This window comes from Serinus canaria, chromosome 17 (assembly GCF_022539315.1).
Source record: "Serinus canaria isolate serCan28SL12 chromosome 17, serCan2020, whole genome shotgun sequence".
Classification (NCBI taxonomy): Eukaryota; Metazoa; Chordata; class Aves; order Passeriformes; family Fringillidae; genus Serinus; species Serinus canaria.
The window spans coordinates 240275-261522 of record NC_066330.1 but is presented as its reverse complement, the minus strand read 5'-3'; the positions used below and the strand labels follow the sequence as shown (position 1 = coordinate 261522).

The window sequence follows — 21248 nt, the reverse complement described above, 5'->3', positions numbered from 1 at the left end:
CTTTCTTATACTGAAGTTTCAGCTATGAAATTTGCTTTAATAAACTATGTAATTATTTAGTCTGCAGGGAAAATATGTTAAATGGTTTATTTTATTTTTAAGGGGGTGGGGGGTTTCAAATAATAAATTTATATTATTCCTGTTCTGCTTTACTGCATTCAGGATGTTTTGTGTATTCTGAATTGAGTGAACTGTAAGACACTACAAAAAATACTCAAGTCCTGTGCTGGAATAACCCCATGCATACTGTTTTTCCAATTCTATGTCATCTAAAGAAAGAATACCAAAATTTATCCCAAAGAGCAAGGAACAGCTATCTTTCATTAGTAATTTAATCTCTTCTCTTAATGAGACTCAGTAGTGTGAAAAGCATGCAGTGTTTTACTCTGGCTCTGCCCTGTTCCGTGGCACAGGAGTGTGGAGCAAGGTTCCAGCCTCAGAGCAGGCCAGCAGGGATGTCCCAGCAGAGGGGAAAGTGTCACGTGTAGAGACTGCACCAAGAGCTCTTACAGAAGTCGTGACCCCTACCTTTGCATGTTTATTAAATAAGGAAAAGCCAGGTGTCTGCTGTGGTTGCTGCAACACGTAATGTCAGAATAGCACAGGAAGGGACGTGACTGAAGGTCTCTGGTAGGTAGGCAGCAGCATCTGTCCTCTTGCATGCATCAAACACAGCTTAATAACTTCCTATTTACTGCTTCATGGCAGAGGCCCAGTAAATAAACAACCTGACTGAATTAGTCGATTTTTCTACCTTTGTCCTGTATAACAAACCTCTTGAACCACGCTTAATGTGAACGGCAAATTTCACACTGCGCACGGACATCTCTCAGCACAGATTACATTAGTTATAATAAAACAATTAAAATCTATTTGCCCACAGACAGGAGGAAATGAAGGACCTGGCTGAGCACAGAAAGGTAAAGGGTGGGTTGTCAGGGCACCAGGAGAGTAAACAGCAGAGCCGGGATTCTCAGAGCAAAGCAGGGTCAGGCTTGCTGCGAGATAACCGCGCGGGATATCATAAATCAGGGCTCCGAGCTGCTCTCCAGATGGCTGTGCCATGCAGGAAGGCACAGTGGATCATGTAACTGGGGTTGTTTCTAAGGATTACTGATCCAGCCTGCCTTCACAGGGATATCCTAACAAATAAAATCTTTATGGCCTCTTCCGCTGGTGAACATTTTCATCTACTGGTTAAAGTCAGGACATGTCTTAGCATTTGCATTGCCCCGGTACATATGAAAAATTAATTTAAGTTCACACAGTTTTGGCTGGCAAAGACTTTTTGATTATCTAGTACTGTAAAGTTGCTTCACAGCATTTATTGTAAATACTCTGATGGACAGACAGGCCATTGTTCTGAGCTTTAGCTTGGCTGAGTCCCCCAAGTGTTCCAGGCATACAGGCAAACACACTTAAAAACTCCTAAACCTATTGAGTTGTCTTTCAAAATTGTCCAGGCAACAGAATTTATTTATAAAACTCCGCAATCATTGATTCAAAACAAGGTTTTCTTGTTCTGCTTTTCTTCTTTGTCCTCTTTGAACGATTTTCTCTGGAATGTTTTCGTTGTGCTTAGGAGTCTGAGATTTCCTGCGGCTTCTAATAAAGGCATTTGATTTCCACTCTCCACATACTTTAACACATCCAAGGATTTTGAGGTTTGACATTAGCTTAAGAGACCTGGAGATAATCAGCCATGGGAGTAAAAAGCCAGAGTTACGCCAATTATTTCTATAAGGTATAGAAAGCAAAAAAAATATTCCTTTAAATGTGGTTGGTGTGGGACAAAGTCTTTGTCTCAACACAGAATATCTGTGTGCTCCCCTTCAAATTTATGGCTTTGATTGAAACCTGTAAGGGGGTGATCTGTAAAGTATTCCTGCTATCCTACACTTCCCAACAGGTTTATTACCATTCGTTTATAAAATGAACAGTCTAACGAGCAGTGGTTTAGATCACAGCTATCAAAGTCTGGTCATTTGTCAAGATTAGTTTCCTGTTGTGAGATTGCCTTGTACAAAAAGAGTGCATAACCTTGTGTTCCTCTTGGGAAGCTGAAAAAATACCTATAAACACCCTATAAGATAGGTTTAATGAAAATTTTATAATCTCAGAATTCAATCCAACATGCTGCTCTGTGTGTGTGTATTTGTGTGAACGCATGTTATAATACAGAGTACTTGTGTACAGGGGAGGGAATTTTCTTGACAAGAGTTAAATTCAGGATATGAAGTCCGTGCAGTATTGTCAGGGCAATTTAATGTTCATTTGAATGAGTTAATCTACACTGATGACAATGTAATTCGTTATAGCTAAAAGGCTGTCTTGGGAAGCACTGTTGCAAAAGCACAGTGAAAACACAAATGCAACACAGTTTACAGACAATTTCAAGGAGACGAGCTCCGGAAAGCATCAATCCCCTGCACCTTCCCTCGAACAGGGACACGAGGATAACCTCCTCGTCCCATGGAACCGGCTGTTTCCCTGACCTGCACCTTTGCTGTCACACAGCCTTAGTTGTTCTGGTTTTTCCTTTTCTTCAAAATAGATATATCTAACATGAATAGAAATATACTTTGTGTTATTTACTGGCAACCGGTTTCACTGCCACTGGACGGTGGCGAATTGCGCGGTCTGCTTGGGAGGCAGCTGGAAGCAGCCGCAGCCCGTCCCGGAGCGATCGCAGCCCCGCCCGGGGGCCGCACCGCCCGCCGGCTCCGGCTGCCTCGCCGCTCCCCGGCGGCAGAGCCCTCCCGGGGAAGGCTCCAGAGGGGAGGTGGGCACCTGCTCGGGGCGGCGGCGGCAGGCCGGGCTCCCCGGAGCCGTGTGCGAGCCTTCCCCAGCGCGGCCGCGCTGTGCCCGGCCCGCCGTGGGCGCGCTCCCGGTGCTGCCCGGGCATCGGCACCTCGGGGCCGGCCCGTCCCTGCCCGGGCATCGGCACCTCGGGGCCGGCCCTTCCCTGCCCGGGCATCGGCACCTCGGGGCCGGCCCGTCCCGACCCGGGCATCGGCACCTCGGGGCCGGCCCGTCCCTGCCCGGGCATCGGCACCTCGGGGCCGGCCCGTCCCTGCCCGGGCATCGGCACCTCGGGGCCGGCCCGTCCCTCCCGGTGCGGCCGGGGAGCGGCGCCTCGGGGCCAGCCGGTGCCTCCCGCGGCCGGCGGGGACGGGAGAGTGCGGGCACGTGGGGGTACAGAGCCTTGGCACCGGGTCTGCCGCTCCTGAGGTCTCCAGGTGTGCCCCTCCTGAGGGCATCCCCTCGGACAGAGATGCGAGGCTTGGTTAAATGAGTCACATAGGTTTAAGCAGTTAAACAGAAACAACTATTGTACTGCACCTTTTTTTTTTTCCCTCCCCTCTTTGTGTGTTGTTAATCCTTTCAGATATAAAATTGTGCAGAGATAAAAATATTTTCTGCTTAGGAATTTGCTGGCTAAAGCATGGTAAGGAAAACCTTGCGGACAAAGCAAACGGAGTGTATGGAATAAGCCTGAATAAGTTCATGGCAGTGCCCAGGGTCCTGGGGGGCATCAGTTTCCTTTCGATCAGTTTCATTCATTACAGACCTGAAGAAGAGCCACTAGTCCACCTTGCACGGCTGTTACCTTGAGGTTGTGGTTGTGCAAAGGTGTGCACAGGTGTGGTCACTCCCAGGTACAGCCAGGGAACGCCCCAGTGCCCGTCTCAGCCATTTCTGGGTGCTGTGTGCCACCATACTGACATTTGTTTTTCCCTCCTGCCCACTCTGACTCCAGCCCTTTGCCGAGGGCTCGTACTGCCATTTTCCTGCACTTCTCAGCTCAGACAAAATGGAGGCTCTGGAGGAATTAATAACTACCACAGCCTTAGCCTTCTAAACTCACAGAGAATTGCCTTTTTTGTGAAAAATTATAATTTTGATGACAGAAAAAAGTCAGCATACCCCATGCTAAAAGGCAGAATCTAATTTTTTTTTCTGTGAGCACACTGGTGCAGTGGTGTTCATTTCCTTGCTGAAATGTAAATGTTCATGCACCTTGCACTGTGATGTGTCGCCATAAAAGACACTGAATTTCAAATCGCCAGCACACCATGTGACACAGGGATGTAACAGCAATCCGTCTTTATTTGAGGCAGCCCTTTTCTGAAATCTCACTTAGGGAGATTCCCAGTTGCCATTAGGAAAGCAAAATAAAATTAATCTAAATAATTCTAACTTAAACCTAGAAAATTAATGATGGATGAAAGACAGGGTTTACAGAGCATTAATAAGAACTAGTCTGGATGCAGTGTGTGTTCTGGGGTCTGTGATTATACTGGTAATTTGACAGATTGTATCACTGCCTATCTCTGCCAAAGGATGTTTCACACTATTTAAAATGCACAGTACTTCCTTCAGAGACAGGTTGTTCTGGAATAACTCAACATCCAAAGAAAAGCTGTGTTATTTCACTCCTCTCTTTATTGATTGCATGTGTACAATCATGTGTGTATGCACACGTGCTGACTTTGCCTCAGCAAAAGCACAGTTTTCATGCCAGCCTCCTCAGAGACAGACAGTACCAAAAATGGAAAGTCTGTTCAGAATAGGGCTTAAGTACTGAAACCAGAGACCCTGCATAAAACAAAGCATGAGCTGGTCCTTCCTCTAAAAGGTGAATTGAAATACATTTGTGTTTATGCAATTATTCAACTTTGGGAGCTCCCTTTTGTTTCTCATTTTGAAAGGGGAAAAGCCAATGAGATAAGGACAGATCTTAGTGGGCTTTGTCCAGGAAAGGTGATGTAGGGAATCTCAAGACCAAAGGAACTGAGAGTTGAAAAAATTGCATGCCCATGCTATTTCCAAGCCTAAGGATGCAAGTCTTGCCGTGTGCAGCAGCGTGAGCCAGGCTGATCTGTGCAGACAGGCTGGATTTAGATCCACGCAGGTGTGATCTGGTGCTGCCCTTGACTGTGCTGCCTCTCCCTCGCAGGCTGTTTGCTGCCAAGTGCAGCGGCTGCATGGAGAAGATCGCGCCGACGGAGTTCGTGATGCGCGCCCTGGAGTGCGTGTACCACCTGAGCTGCTTCTGCTGCTGCGTCTGCGAGCGCCAGCTGCGCAAAGGGGACGAGTTCGTCCTCAAGGAAGGGCAGCTGCTCTGCAAAAGTGACTATGAGAAAGAGAAAGACTTGTTGAGCTCGGTCAGCCCAGACGACTCAGACTCAGGTGAGCTTTTCCCACACCTGCTCTGACTGGAAAAGCTGCATGGGTCTGTAGGGCTTTTGTGTAGAAAAGTGCATCCATTTTCACATCCACTTCATCTGTATGCATGTGCCACCCATGCAAATTTTCAGGCACAGCTGAAAACATTCCTACTGGCACTCTGCTTTCCCTAACCTGACTCTCTTCCTTAACCTCCTGCTTAGTAAAAGACAAAATTTTTTTGCTTCCATCCATGTGTTTTTCTGTGAGATGATAAAGCATGAATCAGACTGACTTTAGCTACCCAAGGTCTCACTCAAGTGGAGTATCAGTATGCTGTTCTCCATAGGCATTCTTCAGTCCACTTCACTTTTTTTCAGGGGATCTTCTTCACATGCAATTTCAGCTCTAAACTAGGAAAAGGGGCAGAGCAGTAATATGATTTTCAAGAGGAATCTCTCTGCCAATTACAAATAGTACTTTTGAAAAAGATTGCAAGTGCAACACAGAAGTACTGAAGAGAATCTGAAAGTAACTGAGATGTGGCTTTGTGCCATCATAATTGCACGCTTGTTTCCCAAGAAAATATATAAGAAAATCAACAGTTACCATTCCACAACGTGTACAAATTATATATTTGCCTCTGGTTTATGGGAAAATGTATTACTCTGTTTTAACTGGTAGCAGAAATTATCCTTGATCTCTAATCTGAGAGTCATATTCTCCACATTGCTAAAATCTGTATTTCCACACCAGGAATACCTGAAGACAAAGGTCTCTGCGTGGGACCAGGGCCACTCTCAGGGCAGTGTTTTAGTTATTGTCATGCTGCCTTTGCAGGACCTTGAGTGCTCTGCTCACTACACCTCAAGTCATAGGGTCTGGGCTCCTGGTGAACGTGCCTGAGGCACCTGAGTTTCCTCCTTGACCATCAGCACACCCTCCCCCCAGCAGCTCCAGTGACCACTGTGCACCTGCCTGGGTCCAGCACAGCCCCTTGCCCAGCTGGTGTGAGGCTGTCCCCATCTGGGGCAGGTCACAGGCACTTTCCCCACTGCTGTCCCCATCTGGGGCAGGTCACAGGCACTTTCCCCACTGCTGTCCCCATCTGGGGCTGGTCACAGGCACTTTCCCACTGCTGTCCCCACAGTGGGGCAGGTCACAGACACTTTCCCCACTGCTGTCCCCATCTGGGGCTGGTCACAGGCACTTTCCCACTGCTGTCCCCACTCACACAGCCACTGCTGGCAGCTGCATTTGGCATCACCTCTGAGCAGGGGTGGGCTCCTCTTCGGGACCAGACTGACTTGTCATCTGCAGTGAGCAGCTACCACGGCAGCACAAACCGGTCTTGGCTTCAATTTCATTTCCCTTTGGCACAAAGGGGAGTTTCTTAGTCCTGGAGATGCTTTTTTCCCCTCATTATTCTCTGTTAGTCAAACCCAAACCTGAAAAACAAGCTGACAAATTAAACAAGTTGTTTGTCTCCCATTGTCTAACGCAGTGAAAACACTGATCTCCTGGGGTCTGCGTGAGAGCACACAATCTGCAGAGCCCTGGCTGAGAATGTGTCCTGCTTCAATCAAATATTTATCCACTGGACACAAAAGTAACTCTCCAATGAGCAGTATTAATCCTCACAAACCTTTCCTTAGAAATGGCATGCTGGAAAGTTAATAATGTCATGGTTATTAAAATGACTGAACTTTTCTTTAATCATTAGGCCAAAGATGCTTATTAAAGTAAAAGGTAATTAGACTGCTAGGTGCATAATAATCAGACCCTAAAATGAATTAAAATCTAATTTGTTGATTCCCCAAATGTAGTCTTTCAGTATATAAAAAATTTCATGTTCTTTTTCATGTTGAAGTCCCTGCAATAATGTGATAGATTTTTCTGGAAGAAAAATCAGTAGTCTGGTCAAATAAAATATGCTGAGTTGAAAAGTTGATTTTCTCAACAAAATGTGTATTTACCCATCAACCTTTGCCACTGTGCTTGAGATTTCCCAGGACAATATACTAACACATGTAATATCACCAGATTGTATGAGTATTCAGAATTTAATTATAGAAAATACAAAGAATCTCTTTGGTCTACACAAGCACATAGATACTTGTATACATTTACTGAAAAAGAGAAGTTTGTGCTTGTACATACAGACACATTTTAATGCACAGAGGAAGTATACTGATGTTTTCTGTGGGAAGTAGAAATGAGATGACAAAGATTATATTTAATATTATTGCTGGAGCTTCAAAACATTCCAAAGAGTATTGAATAACTGGAATCTGTAGTATATTCAGTTAGATGGCCTTTGAGACACTCGAGTGATACTTGCTTTATGCTGTTTTGCTGCCGCAGCAGTGCAGGCAGTGGTATTTGTCTGCAGGTAATGCTTCAGGAGAAGCTGGAGCTCAGCTGTGAAGGTAAAGGTGTTTATCTGGTGCCGAGACTGAGGCAGGTGAGCCCATGGCACCACGAGGTGCTGGAAAGGCACAGAGTGTCTCTGTGCCCAGTTCCTGGAAATACTCAACCATCCCCTGATCAGTCCCATGTCCTCAATTAAAAATTGAAAACATTTTTATGCTTTAGGCAGGGCACACAGATCCAAGAGTCTCTTCCTGCCCACAGCTGCTTTAGGCATTCGGATAACCATGGGACAATAGTTGAACCTGCTGACTGAAGAGCAGTTCTCAGACATCCTGTTTTCTTGGTGGAACAAGTGCAATTACATATCCTTCTTTCACCAGTCAAAAGTGATGATGAAGATGGAGACGTCAAGCCCACCAAAGGCCAGGTAACCCAAGGGAAAGGAAGCGATGATGGGAAGGACCCAAGAAGACCCAAACGACCGAGGACAATACTTACTACACAGCAGAGACGAGCATTCAAAGCCTCCTTTGAAGTGTCTTCTAAGCCCTGCAGAAAGGTAGGTGCTCCAGCAGGGGCCAGGTCAGCCCTGACCCCGGCCACAGCCGCAGACAGCCCTGCCCCTTCCTGGGGCAATAGCAGCTCTCCCGGGGCAAAAGCAGAGCACTCTTTTTGCACAAAAGTCTTTTATGGTAAAATTTAGTGTCGTTTTCCTCAGCTCAGACTCTTTGTTCAGTAGTTACAGAACTGGTAGTGCCATCAGGGCAGAACTTGACAACACTATGCAAAAGTATGATGAATTTTTAAAAGTAATTCCATACATGCAGTTTTTGTTTTAAGTACAAACATTCCTCCTAACAAAACTGATTAGTGTTTTTTTGGTTTTTTTTAACCTATGAAAAACTGCATCATTAAGCATTTCCTCCTGCAGGTCAGAGAAACACTGGCAGCTGAAACAGGGCTCAGCGTGCGAGTCGTCCAAGTCTGGTTTCAAAACCAAAGAGCAAAGGTAGGCTGTTTGTCACATCCTCAAAAGTCAAATCCAGGCTGTGCCTCAACATGGGCTCTTGCCCTGGCTGCAGCTCACACTGCAGAAGTCCCACAGCTGAGCTCTGTGTGTTCTGCCTGCTCTGCTCTCTACAGCCACTAGAAAGGCAACTTCCAAACACAGACATTAAATTCATATGCTCAAAGCAACTCAGGGTCGGGAGTAAATTTTGCATGCAAATCTGAACTGGAAACTGAAGTGTTTAAGTTTAGAATTGAAACTGAACCCACAACAGTGTGTGCATAATTAGAAATGGTCTGTGTTAACTGATGTTTGCAGAGAGTTTTGTAAGGAAACAAAATTGTTGCATGTGGAGCTACGAGATTGTTCTGTTCTTCTGCTTTTTTTCAGATGAAAAAGCTAGCACGAAGGCACCAACAGCAGCAGGAGCAACAGAACTCGCAGCGACTAGGGCAAGGTAGGGGATTTGTGGAAAAGCAAAGCGAGAGAGAAAGAACCTGCAGCTGTCTGCAAGTGCCATTCCCAGATGACACCAGCACAGCGGGGCAGGCGCATGCAGGGCTGTGGGTGACGCGTGCCATCAGCAGTGGAAGGACACAAAGGTGTGCTGGGTGCCCACGCCAGGTTACCCCAGGCTCTCCTGGTGGCATCAGAGCCCAGAGGTGCTCATGCAGAGGCTATTGCCTCGTTCCTAGTTTCCTCCATGGGCCACGTGGAGGTGTCTGCACTGGAGGAAATCCCCGGGAGGCTTGCTGCAGACAGACCCTCCAGTTTGATTTCTTCTGCAGTGAGGGGCACAGTGCTCAGCTGGGAATCTGCACAGGCACTGGGAATCAGCGTTACTGCCCCAGCCAAGGCATGGAGAGCCCCTCCTGTGTCCCCAGGTGTCTGGACCCTGGGGCAGGCACTGCTCACGGGCACTGGAACTTGCTCTGCTGCTCTGTGGGTACTCCTGAGCATCTCCAGCTCCTAAGACCTTGCAGCCTCGAATCCTCAACTTTACCCAGAGCAGAAAACCTGGGACCAGCAGAAGTTAGAGAATAACTGGGCTCTGTCAGACAGAGTATATGGACTTTGGCAGGATAAGGTTCAGGACCTAGGAGCTCCAGAAATTATGTAGAAATTACAAGTCTTTCTGCTTATTGCTCAGGGCTCTACGCTCGGACAAAATGTGGAAAGTTTCTCTGACTGACAGGATACTCCTGACTGCATTTGCTAGGGTTCATTGTTGCCACTGATTCTGCCCTGTTCCCTGCTCCCCAGCAGTAACTGCTCCTCCTCTTTGCTTTGCAGAGGTAATGTCCAACCGAATGGAAGGGATGATGACATCTTACACACCACTTGCACCACCACAGCAGCAGATTGTAGCAATGGAGCAAAGCAGTTATGGCACAGACCCATTTCAGCAGGGTCTTACCCCTCCACAAATGCCAGGCGACCACATGAACCCCTATGGTAAGGCATGCCTCATTCTGCCACATCCCAAGTAGCTGGGTCCGTGTGCTGGATCACACACCACAGGGGCAGCAGCTTTATTGCTTTCAGAGTATTTTTTCTGGGATTTGTACCAGGGAATCTGTACCAGTCAGTTTTATGTGTGTATTTTCTTGTACACATGAGGGGGTAGAGCAGAGCTCATTTCAAGCTCTGGACACCTTTCAGAACTATTTCACAGTATAATTCTGATAAACGATAAGCAACATCACCTCTCCAAGCTCCACTTTTTTAAACCACTGTCCAAGACACTGAAAAATAAACAGTACCAAATTCTAGCTCCCTCACAAATTTTTCCTTTTTTCTTAGAAGCTTTGAGGAAAAAGTGCCTTCAATAAAGAGAAGTAATCTATTCATTACAAAATGAATAAGCAGCCCTGTAAGACCACTCAGATTGGATGCGTGGATTTGTTAAAGAACAGTTCTTGAGCTACTAAGAGATGGGTTACCACAGGACATTTCTCCTGCATAGTTTTACTCTCTGTCCCAAATCAAGATGACGTTTGCTTTCACGATTGCTTGACCCCACCTCAAAAGCATTACAAGCACTAAATGCTCAGTTATTGGCTCTGGACAATTGCAGTGTGGCATTTAAAAAGAATGCCAGAGGATTTTTCAGACTGTGATTCTCGGCCTTGGGGTAGCCCACAAGAGCCTGTTTCAGCCTCCCTTCTGCTGACCAGGAGCACTGCCCTCAGAGGCTCGCACGCGCATCACTGCCCCGAGCACAGCGTGCTCAGGCCAACAGGAAATCTGCTCTGGGTCTGGGTCATTGCTTTTGCCTCTGAGACAAGTCCGTGGTGCACGCCAGGAGGTTTGGGAAGTCCTGTAAGGAGCTGAGGACATATGAAATGCCCTCGAGCATTAGGTGGCTTGTGATTTTGTTGGTTTTCTTGGCTTTCTGAGTGAAACTCCTCGGGAAGTAGGTTCTGTGCTCCAAAAGGGTGCAGAGGATGGCACAAAGCCCTTTCCAATGAGTGTGTGAGGAAAAAGAACCAGACTAACACTTTTGCAGAGCCCCCAGGACTTGAGCTAGAGCTTTTTCTGGTACCTCCAGTGTTGAAGTAAGCTGAAATCTTGGTTGCTAAGGGAAATACAAGGTGCTGTTCCAGACCAGCCCTAAAAGAGTGGGATTTTCTGAAAGGAGAGCATTTTTACAGCTGTAGCTCACTTGAGGCCAGGGAAGCTAGGTCTCTTCCTGGGTCCTGTCACACTGGTAGAATTTTGCCTTGTGTGTATATGAAGACCAGTGTGATTATGGCTCTTAGACCATGCCTCCCTGACATGGGCACCCTGGTTCCACCTTTCTTGGCAGTCCTGGTGCTCCCCTCAGTGCTGGGGCCCTGCTCCTCCCCAGCACCGTCTGCTCCTGTTGTCAGCCAAGACTCTGTTTTGTGCTGCTGACTGAAATTGAAATGAAACCCAGGCAGGTTCGGGCGCCCTGCTGCCGGCTGACCCCTGTGGGTTGATTTCAAGCCCTCCTCCTTGTCGGTCAGCCCCTCGTAGCCAAAGGGTGTTACCCTGCGAGCACAGGAGCAGGAGTGTTCCTGCTGGCTGCAGCTTGCAGCATCCCTGTGTGCTGTGTCCTGCCCGGCTGCGCAGCATCCAGCCTAACGTGTGCGTTTCATTTGCAGGAAACGACTCCATTTTTCATGATATCGACAGTGATACCTCTTTAACTAGCTTGAGCGACTGTTTTCTTGCCTCTTCCGAAGTTAACTCCATGCAGGCTAGAGTAGGAAACCCCATTGACAGGCTGTACTCTATGCAGAGCTCCTATTTCGCCTCATGAAAATAAAGAGAACTAACAGCCGGCCTGTGTTTAGCCAGTGACTTTTCCAGTGCAGACTCTACAGCCATATGTTGCCCAGCTCTTCCTTCACAGTGACTCTGCTGCCTCTGGACTGCAAAGAGCATTTTTTTAGGAAGACTGTCTCTGTTTGCATATATGTGTATGTATGTACCTATATTTTAATACCTGCATACATACATATATAGAGAGACAAAACACATCCACCCGTCCCGTACCCTTGGTTCCCAGCTGGCGCCAGACCACGAGACAAGCACGGAAGGAACAGAAGAACCTGCTCGTCCTCAGCCTTTGATCTGGTTTGGTTTGAGCTCATCATCTTAAAAGAAAAGGATTTTGTGGAAAGCTAGACCTTTTCCTCCTCTCTCTTCTCCTTTCTTTTGGATGTCTAAACTTTTTTTTTAGCCACTGATACTGACATCAGTCAACCATATGACAAATAAATCAAAGAAACTGGAGATTCCTCCTTTTCTTACTGCATGATTCATACTATGTTGTGGATAAATTGCCATTTGAACTGTGAGAAGTTAATGTAAATGTGACGTTCAACATTTGTTTCCTTTCTACACTTTTTCTACATAACCTAGATCTGCTCATTAGTTTATAGCCCTTATGCGTGTGATACTGAGGAGACTGGTTTGCAGTATTTGTGGAGAAAGCCAGTGATTTCAGGGTGAGAAAGGTCTATGACCCTGGAGAGGAGATGCATGTTAGGGGAAGAGGCATTTAGGTTAGTATTGATCTTAAATAATTAAAACTAAAGGTGCTTACAAGCCAGATCTATTTAATTTCTTTCTGAAGTGTGAGATTAAAATATTTACATTTGTTTGTAATATTGCAGTGCCAAATTTCAAGTCTAGACCATGATTGGCAAAGAAGTGTTTTTCATTCTGTTCTGTTTATTCGTTTTGCATGAGGCATAAATGTGCTGTTCTCTATTGTCCATCTGGAATAATTAAGCACTCCTTTAGTTGCCTTGCCTCAGCAAGAATCAAGGATGCACAGTTCTAGCCTGAAACACCAGAAGTCCTGAAATGTGCACCAGCCAGGAGCAGGAAACTATGAAAGGAATCACAGTGGGAAGTTCAGGTACGTTGAGCTGAAGTTTCGCCAGGGCCTGCAAACCCCCCTGCCAGGGCTCCTGGCTGAGGTGCCTCTGGTGGGCAGGGAGAGCTCTGCCAGGACAGCAGAGCAGAGGGGGTGGCCAGGCTGACCTCTGTCTCCGAGGCTGAAGTTTGAGCACATGTCATATAGATCTTTGTAGGGCATAAAATATCATAAATAATAATAGTATAGCTATAACTATTGCCTGGTGATAATTATAATGTGGAGAAGCAGACAAGTACAGTCACGGCTCTCAGTAGAGAAAACTTCACGGGGAATATTTGCCAGGCTAATATCAGTAATTATAGGGTGTGTTCAAAATAGAGCTCATGGGGAAAGATTGGCAGGATAGGCACTTTCTTAAATAAATACCTTTAATATATTGACCATAATAGCTGAAAAACAAGTCCAAAGCTTTCGTTACTCTAACTCCTCCGGGCTGAGGACTGGTACCAGGCCAGCATGGCAGTGTCCCTGTGGGGCTTGGCATCTTCTGTGGGAGCCCAGAGCGGGACCCCTGCACCCTCAGCACCCGGGGAGGGAGCAGCCCCGGCGGGGGCCCTCAGCCTCGGGGAGGCTGCTGGCAGCCCTGCAGCAGCTGGTGGAGACAGACCCTCCTGGAGCTCCGGAGGCACGGCTGGGAAGGGCAGGATGATGGGGCCAAGGGAAAAAATACCATTTTCCCCCAGCATGGAAGTGTGCACTGAGCATGTTGGGCATTTCTTGAGAAAGCCAAGTTTTATCTGCAGTGTAAGGGTGTAGGTTATCACTCTGGAGAGGATGAGAGCACCGTGGATGAGGCTCTGTGTGTGTGTGTGTGTGTGTGTGTGTGTGTGTGTGTGCGTGCCTCTGTGTGTGTACATCTGTGTCTGTGTGTCTGTGTCTGTGTGTCTGTGTGTGTGTGTGTGTGTGTGTGCCTCTGTGTGTGTACATCTGTGTGTCTGTGGTGTCTCTGTGTTGTGTGTGTGTGTGTGCCTCTTTGTGTGTACTGTCTGTGTGTGTGTGTGTGTGTGTGTGTGTGTGTGTGTGTGCCTCTGTGTGTGTACATCTGTGTCTGTGTGTCTGTGTGTGTGTCTCTGTGTGTGTGTGTGTGTGCGTGCCTCTGTGTGTGTACATCTGTGTCTGTGTGTCTGTGTGTGTGTCTGTGTCTGTGTGTGTGTGTGTGTGTGTGCCTCTGTGTGTGTACATCTGTGTCTGTGTGTCTGTGTGTGTGTCTGTGTGTGTGTCTGTGTGTGTGTGTGCCTGTGAGTGTGTCCATGTGTATGTCCATGTGTGTGTGTGTGTCCATGTGTGTGTCCGTGTGTATGTCTGTGTCTGTGTGTCCGTGTGTGTGTCTATGTCTGTGTCTCTGTGCCCATGTGTGTCCTGAGTGTGTGCACGTGCAGGGGGCAGAGCTCAGTCCAAGGACCATCCTCCCACTGCCTGAGGTGCAGAGCCCCTGTGTCCCGCACACAGCCTCCGTCAGGAAAGGGACTGGTGGCTCTGTGAGGGTTCCAGGGGACGTCCCTGTCCCTGTCCCTGATTGCTGCCATCCCCAGCAAGGTGGGTCTGTTATGTCCCTATGCTTTGCCTACTGACCATTCCCTCCCTTCTGGCAAGGATGTGGTTTCAGCTGAGCATTGTGAGCCTCTGGATATATTTTGAAATAGAAAGGATTTTCTTTTCTTACCCATCCTGTTCAAGTATTTTACCCTTTCTTTGTGTATCAAAATAACAATTTCCTTTTTCTCTGCATGATAGCAAACATCTATAAAGAACTCAGGTGATCCTCACTGCTTGCAGGGCAGAAGCAAGCAGGTTTCATATGGCACATGTAAACATGTCATTTGTCACCACCGACCTCAATGGATTCATCGTTTCCCTCTTCTCCCCTCTGCTGGGCTACTTTACAGTCCTAGGAAAGCCTCTCAGATGCACCAGTTTGTAGACTCCTCACACAAGCACAGCCTTGCTTCATATCTCATTACTGGCAGGATCAAAATGGCATTTTTGGTGTTTACAGGGACTTACATGAGAACTATAACATGACCGACAGTTTGGAGAACTGCCTTGTCCCAACTCTACCTCTGCATCTGGGATGGATGTTGAAAAATAATCCATCTCCAAGGAAAAAATCAGACATCCCATTTTATAGCTGAAGTATAATTCTTTGCTGATTTTTTTGGATGACTGTTTGCCACCTTTTTTTTGTGCTTGTACATACTATCTCCTCCCCCTGGTGTGTGGTACGATGATGCCTTAGCTGTTGGTTGCCCCGTGCTCTGCCACCCTCGGAGCCACGCGCGCACAGTCGGGCCCTTGGCACGTGTAGCGTTTTCATGCCATGGTGGGCTGCTGCTGGTCCAGGGAAGGAATGCATAGGCAAGGATTTCCAGTGGGCCTGCAATAGCTGGCAAAGGCCAAAGTTCATTAAAGGAAAATAAATGTCACTTTCTTTTTGTGGAATAAATTATTCTGCTGGAGTGTGATCATTGTGGTTTTAACCTGGGACCTTGCAGTAAAAGATTATACAGCAACCTCTGACCTCTTTGATTTCTGCTTTACTCTTCTGTTGCCAAGGGAATGTCCCTGATCAGGTGAAAGTAAAATGTTTAATGGGCCATATCACAGTAATATCTTACATCGAGTCAAATTGATAAACTCTTGCCAAAAATTCTTAGCATCTGGCACTTCCACGGAAACCACAAGCAATGATTGCACATTTGGGAGCTCAAAGGCTAGAGGTCATGACAGCAGTTTATTACATGCACCTTACAGTGATCATTTTCCCTAGGAAATTAACCCCTCTCTAACAGAAATGCATCAAGTGAGCTCTTCACGGTGTTTCCATCATATTGTTTTGGCTAATCAAGGAATAAGTGTGCAGCTAAAGTGGTGACAAGATGCAATTAAGTAAAAGATGATTGATTAGGTTTCAGTGTGCTTAATAACATATAAAAAAGATGATTGCCAGATCAGAATGAATATACTGGGTATGAGCTCAGAGGTCCTTCTTGTGCAGCTGCGGGTCTGTGAGGGTGGCAGACAGTTCCCAGCCCCCTGAGCAGTTCCTGAGCTGCCTGGTGTGGGTCCAGCTGGGCTCTGGGTGCAGCAGCACCTTCCCCTGCCGTGGCTGGCTGCCAAGGGGACGGCTCGGGCTGGGCACTGCTGTCCCAGACCCTCCTCATCACTGCCCTGTTGGGCAGCCTGGGGCAGGAGGCAGACACTTCACAGTCACAATACTAAAGATAATTATGTTGCTGTAAATAAATGGTGGTGGTTACACTCACTTATATTGAAACATCATCCTGGGTATTTTGATCTCCTTTTCTTCTTTAAACTCTGTCATCAAAACCAACCAGATCACGTGGCCCAGTTGCAGCTGACCATGCCTGAGGTGTGGCTCGTGTTGGTTGCACAGCAGCTGCTGAGTGGGTTTTTCAGAGCCACGCTCAGATGATCATTACCAGGTCCTTCGAAGGGTCATTGCTCAGCCACCGCGCTGTGCATCGTGTCACGGGAAGGTCCTTCATGCCAGCAAACCTTCCAGAGATTATGTGAACCCACTCCCCTCTTCCTACTGTGCTCAGGACTCCCTTCCAGTTTCCTTAAGGGTCAGAGGTATATCCTAAGCCACTGCCCCAGGTACTCCAGTGGCCCCAGCTCTGGGATGCTGCAAGCTGGGCTTTACAAGAGCACCTCTATGAACCGTCTCATAAGAACTCTGGTTCTCTCTGAAAGCCACTAGAAATGAGCAGCAGAATCACGAGGAAGGGAAGGATTCTCACAAGCTGGAGCTGGGTCACGGCAGTGAAAGGACAGAGGCGGCTGCAGCCCAGCGCGGCTGTGGGGGCTGGAGCCACAGAGCCCCAGTGCTCTGGGTCAGCCTCACACAGCCCCAGCCCGACTCTCCCCGCCAGTCTGTGACCAGCAGCTGCTCCCTGGCAAGCAGGTCCCTCCAGAGCCCCTTCTGTGGCCTGGGGGCACAGGGCAGCCACCAGCCAGCACTTCAGGCACCCGTGCTCCTTGCTTAGGGACATGCTTGGGCATTTGCTTGCCTGGTCTTTTGGCTTTGGTGGGCTTTCAACACGGTCTTGCTTCTCTGAGGCCGACCTGACTGCGCTGATGGCTGTTTCTCCTGCTGGCTGCAGCCTGGATCACCTTGGCTTGGGGCACTCTGGCTCTGTTCAGCAGCAGCTGTGAAGGGGCTGCCAGATAGTTTGCATTGGGAACTGTTTTTAGGTGAACACCCTATTTTTTAGCTGTGTATGGCTGTATTACTTGTATATTTATATATTCTGTATTTATGTTATCGAAATGTAGTATTTTGTAGCTGTCTGTTACAATTTGTTTAACTTGTAAAAAATATGACTGTGCTCTCTCATACTTAACCAGCTCCTTTCACTGTAGATTCGCTGTTCCTTTCCCTCCGTGTCGGAAACAAACCACCATAATGTATGTAGATTGGAAGTTTTTTTAATTTAATTATTTGTCATTATTAAATTATTTATTAGTGTTTTTAATTTTCATTTCACTTCAATTTTTTTCCTGCCACCATTGCTGGCAGCTAAGATCCATGTTTCTCATGCATCATGTTCCTTCCCACGTGCATGTGCACATACACACACACACACACACACAGTATAAACAAAAACAGAAAAAGAAAAATAAGAGAGAGATTACACTTCAGTATATTTGTAAATAAAAGCAACCTGTAAACTAAGCAGGACTTTCTCTCAGAGTGCAGTTCTTTCTTTGCCTTTGCAGACTGAGAGTGTGTTCTCTGTGTCCTGGGGCTGGCCCTGGAGAGCCGGGGACAGGGACAGCGGGCACTGCCTCGATGGCTTTAGTGCAGCTGGAGCCCAGGCTGCCTGCTGGAGGGACACAGCAAGGGTGGTGGCAGAGGCTCCTTTTGCACTGGTTTTTGGCCCCTGGAGGTTGAGAGCTGTTCTGCAGGGGTGGCCACAGACTGTTACACATCCTGGCTCCTCCAGGAGCCGGCCAGACACAGCCCAGACCCAGCCCTGGCAGAGGAGCTGCTCCGTGGTGATCTCAGAGGCCCAGAGAGATCTTTCCTGTGCACAGCACATGCAAGGGCAGCCTCATGCTAAAGCAGACAAAGTCTGTAAGTATTAGCAATGGATTATAAAGTATCCATCTAGGAATGGCTAATTGAGACTAATATAAAATCATAGGTACTTTCTGGTGTCTCTTGGACCATGTAACGTAGAGATGGAACCTCAGCTGAGGTTTGATCTGGTCATATCTGATTACTCACTGCTATTCCTCAAGTCCAGAAATACCCCATTTCTTTTCTATGCTTTGGACATCAAATCACAGTTTCTATTTCTTAATGAAAAATCAAGGCATGCAGTTTTACAGATATCTAGTGTCACTAAAGGGGACAGCCCCATTTCCACCCTCCCATGCCACTTCAGCCCATCCCTGTAGCCCTTGTGCAGCAAGGGGGGTTCCCAGCCCCAGCAGCCCTGCCCAGCAGTGAGGATGTGCTGTGCCCCGGGGCAGGCTGCTGGCACCTCCTGCAGTTTGCACATGGCACAGATGACATCACACAGGGCACAACAGGGCACAACACATCGGGAGGTGGTGTCTCAGTGACATCATAAAAATCAGTTTAAAAGTTTTCCCCCTATTTGTTCTTAAAGGTCCACAATGTAACTGCTGAGCGCAGATCTCTCTGCTCAAGCTCTCCTCAAGGAAAGGGAGGGGGCAAGCCCCGAGTCCCACCCGAGCATGGATCAATAAAGCATTTCTGCTCCTGGTTCCATTCTCTCCAAACTGCATCATCCTGTCCCACTCACACTGGTTATTGGTGGAATGTCACTGAGGAAAAATGAATTGCCATTAGCAATTGGATTCACCTAAGTCAGAATTAGCTACTCAAATATTCATGTTCTGTGTGTATCTAATATTCATGAAGGAAGAATTAGAGTTGCCTGTAGCCATTTTTGAATCTCTCCCCAAAAATAGGTGAAAGGGATCACAAAAAAAGAGAGGGAAAAAAAAAAGATGAATACATTTGGGGCTTGGTGTTGTGCATTGTTTGTGTTCTGTTTCTCTTTGGTGTCAGTGAGACAGAATGGAGACTGATTTATGTGCCACAGCTGTAGCAAACAAAAGAAGAAGAGACCAGGGAAATGGCTAGAGGTAAAAATGCCGGTGCAGGGGGCTGAAGGCCTGCACCTGGGGACTGCTTCCCATGCAGCCTCCCCCGCCTCCGAGCACCTTGTAAAATCAGATTATCTGCTGGACACAGGAGTTCAAACAGCCCTTCAAAAGATTTGTCTTAATAATTGCTGCCTTATCTTAACTTCTGGTTTTTTATCAGCCAAACTGCTGCTGGGAGGCAGATCCTGAGGATAAGGTTCTGTCACTCTTAATTATTATTACCTCTTATAATGAAAACACATTTGTTCTTCCTCCCGTGCACTTGGAAGTGGTGTAACAAATGAATGTCTAGTGTTTTATCAGTAATTTTAATAACATAAAAGAACTATTATGAATATGGCCCCACTGTATAAATGATTATAAATAACATCAAATGCTATGAAATAGATGGCATACTTGCTTCTCATTTATTTATATTCAAATATAAACCAATTACTCAGTAAGAATGAAACACATTTTTATGTCCTCAGTAAACCGTTCTTTCCTGAAAACCAAATTTTGCTCTTAGATGCTGTAGGGCTATTCTCCATCACAGAAAGAACATGATAATTAGCCCCAGAACCAGCAGGTACATTCTGAAATGAGATGATAGAAATGCTATTTCTTTGTTTACTTTTGATGGGAAAATGAAACAATTCTCTCTGAAAGCTTGCTAACGGACTTGGCCTGCAGTATTTGCCAAAGCCACAGCCACCACTTTCAGTCTTCAGCTGGTTTTTCTCATACTTCAAGAACTAAATATGAATTGCTTGGATAAAATGACGGCATGGTGTCAGTTGTCTGTGTGCAGACCTTGAATTCAGAACTGATCTGCACATCTCCTTGGCCTGCAGCTCCTTGCACAGCCACGGCCAGGGCTGGATGCTTTGATCATAGAAAGCTCAGCGTGGCTTTTGCAGGATCACCTGGTGAGCAAGGCCCAGGACTGGGCATGGCCAAAGCTGCACCCCAAACTGCAAAGAAAATAAACGTGGAGAATTACATAAAGCACGACATGAACTAGGGCAATGCACATTTCTCTGCACTGAATGATGACAGAGTCTTTGCTCTGCTGTCTGGATTTACACTAACACTATCTTGACCTTTAGTTAGCAAGAGGGCATCACGTTCTCTCATCTCTAGCCAAAATGTGGAAGTGAAGTGATATTTTTGGATGCCTTTGGGATGGTGCATCCGCAGGGAATGGTGCAGGGATCTAACACAACATCTGCCCTGGTGCTGACTGGCTGACTGACTGGCAGAGAGGGCAGATCCTGTTCCTAGAAGCAGCAGGTAATGAGGGTTTGACCCTGGCAGAGTCAGATGATGACCAAAGCAAAAAAGATTCTGTAGGACAGGCTGATAAGAGCAATGTTTTATGGCAAACCTTTAGCAGTTGACAGGAGGGACAGGCTGGAGCTACACATGAAGCACAGGAGCTTGGCTCAAACCTCTCATGTCATCCATCAGTGACAGAAATTTTTGTCATTGTCATGTGCTTGTGTGTTCTTCCCCTTCCAAACAAATCTTTCCATATACTGTGATGTTTTACTTTTAAACAGGCTTCGGTAGAATTCACCTGGTTTTGTCAGAGTTGAGCCATTTTTCCAAATTATTGTGGGAAAGAGTAGAGCACTGAAGGGTTCCTTACAGCTTTCTACCTGGAATACTACTTCCTGAAAAAACAATCAACCTCATTTGGAGCTCAACACAGTTCTTCCCCAAATTGTTTGTAGCTCCTTTGCTGCTTCAGTTCAGTGTTGAAGACAATGTTTTGGCATAGTGCCTCCTCCCCTCAGGTGATGGGGCCCAGGGAGCACAGGTAGGGAGCTGGAAGTGAAGAAGGTGAGGGAGACCTGGTGGGCAGAGGAGCAGAAGTGATCGTGCATTGATGGCCACCTCTGCCCATGGCATTTTGGGCTGAGCCTGGGGAGAGCACCTCTCTGCTCCGTGACCCTGGCTGTAACCAGGCACGGACTCTTTCAGCCACCAATTTCTCTGACCCAGCTGCAGGGACAAGTCCTGTCCATCGGGTGGGACAGGGACCTTCCCCCAGAGCAGTGGGAGGGCACAGGCTGCTGCTCTGGCTCTGCCACTGCAGCAAGGATGTGGGTCACAGAGTTTTGGTTTTTTAGGGATTTT

At 47.0% G+C, this 21248-nt stretch overlaps 1 protein-coding gene across 1 annotated transcript in view; it reads left to right on the top strand.

Moving 5' to 3' along the window:
• The window catches only part of LMX1B (LIM homeobox transcription factor 1 beta), an 84458-nt gene extending 72145 nt beyond the window's left edge, over positions 1–12313 (top strand). Inside the window, exons 3-8 of the mRNA XM_030232322.2 lie at positions 4961–5193; positions 7923–8101; positions 8474–8551; positions 8942–9008; positions 9845–10006; positions 11680–12313. Of these exons, the coding sequence (XP_030088182.2) occupies positions 4961–5193; positions 7923–8101; positions 8474–8551; positions 8942–9008; positions 9845–10006; positions 11680–11837 (877 nt within the window). The 3' untranslated portion in view covers positions 11838–12313. The remainder of the gene's footprint in view (positions 1–4960; positions 5194–7922; positions 8102–8473; positions 8552–8941; positions 9009–9844; positions 10007–11679) is intronic.
• Positions 12314–21248: the final 8935 nt, after the last annotated feature.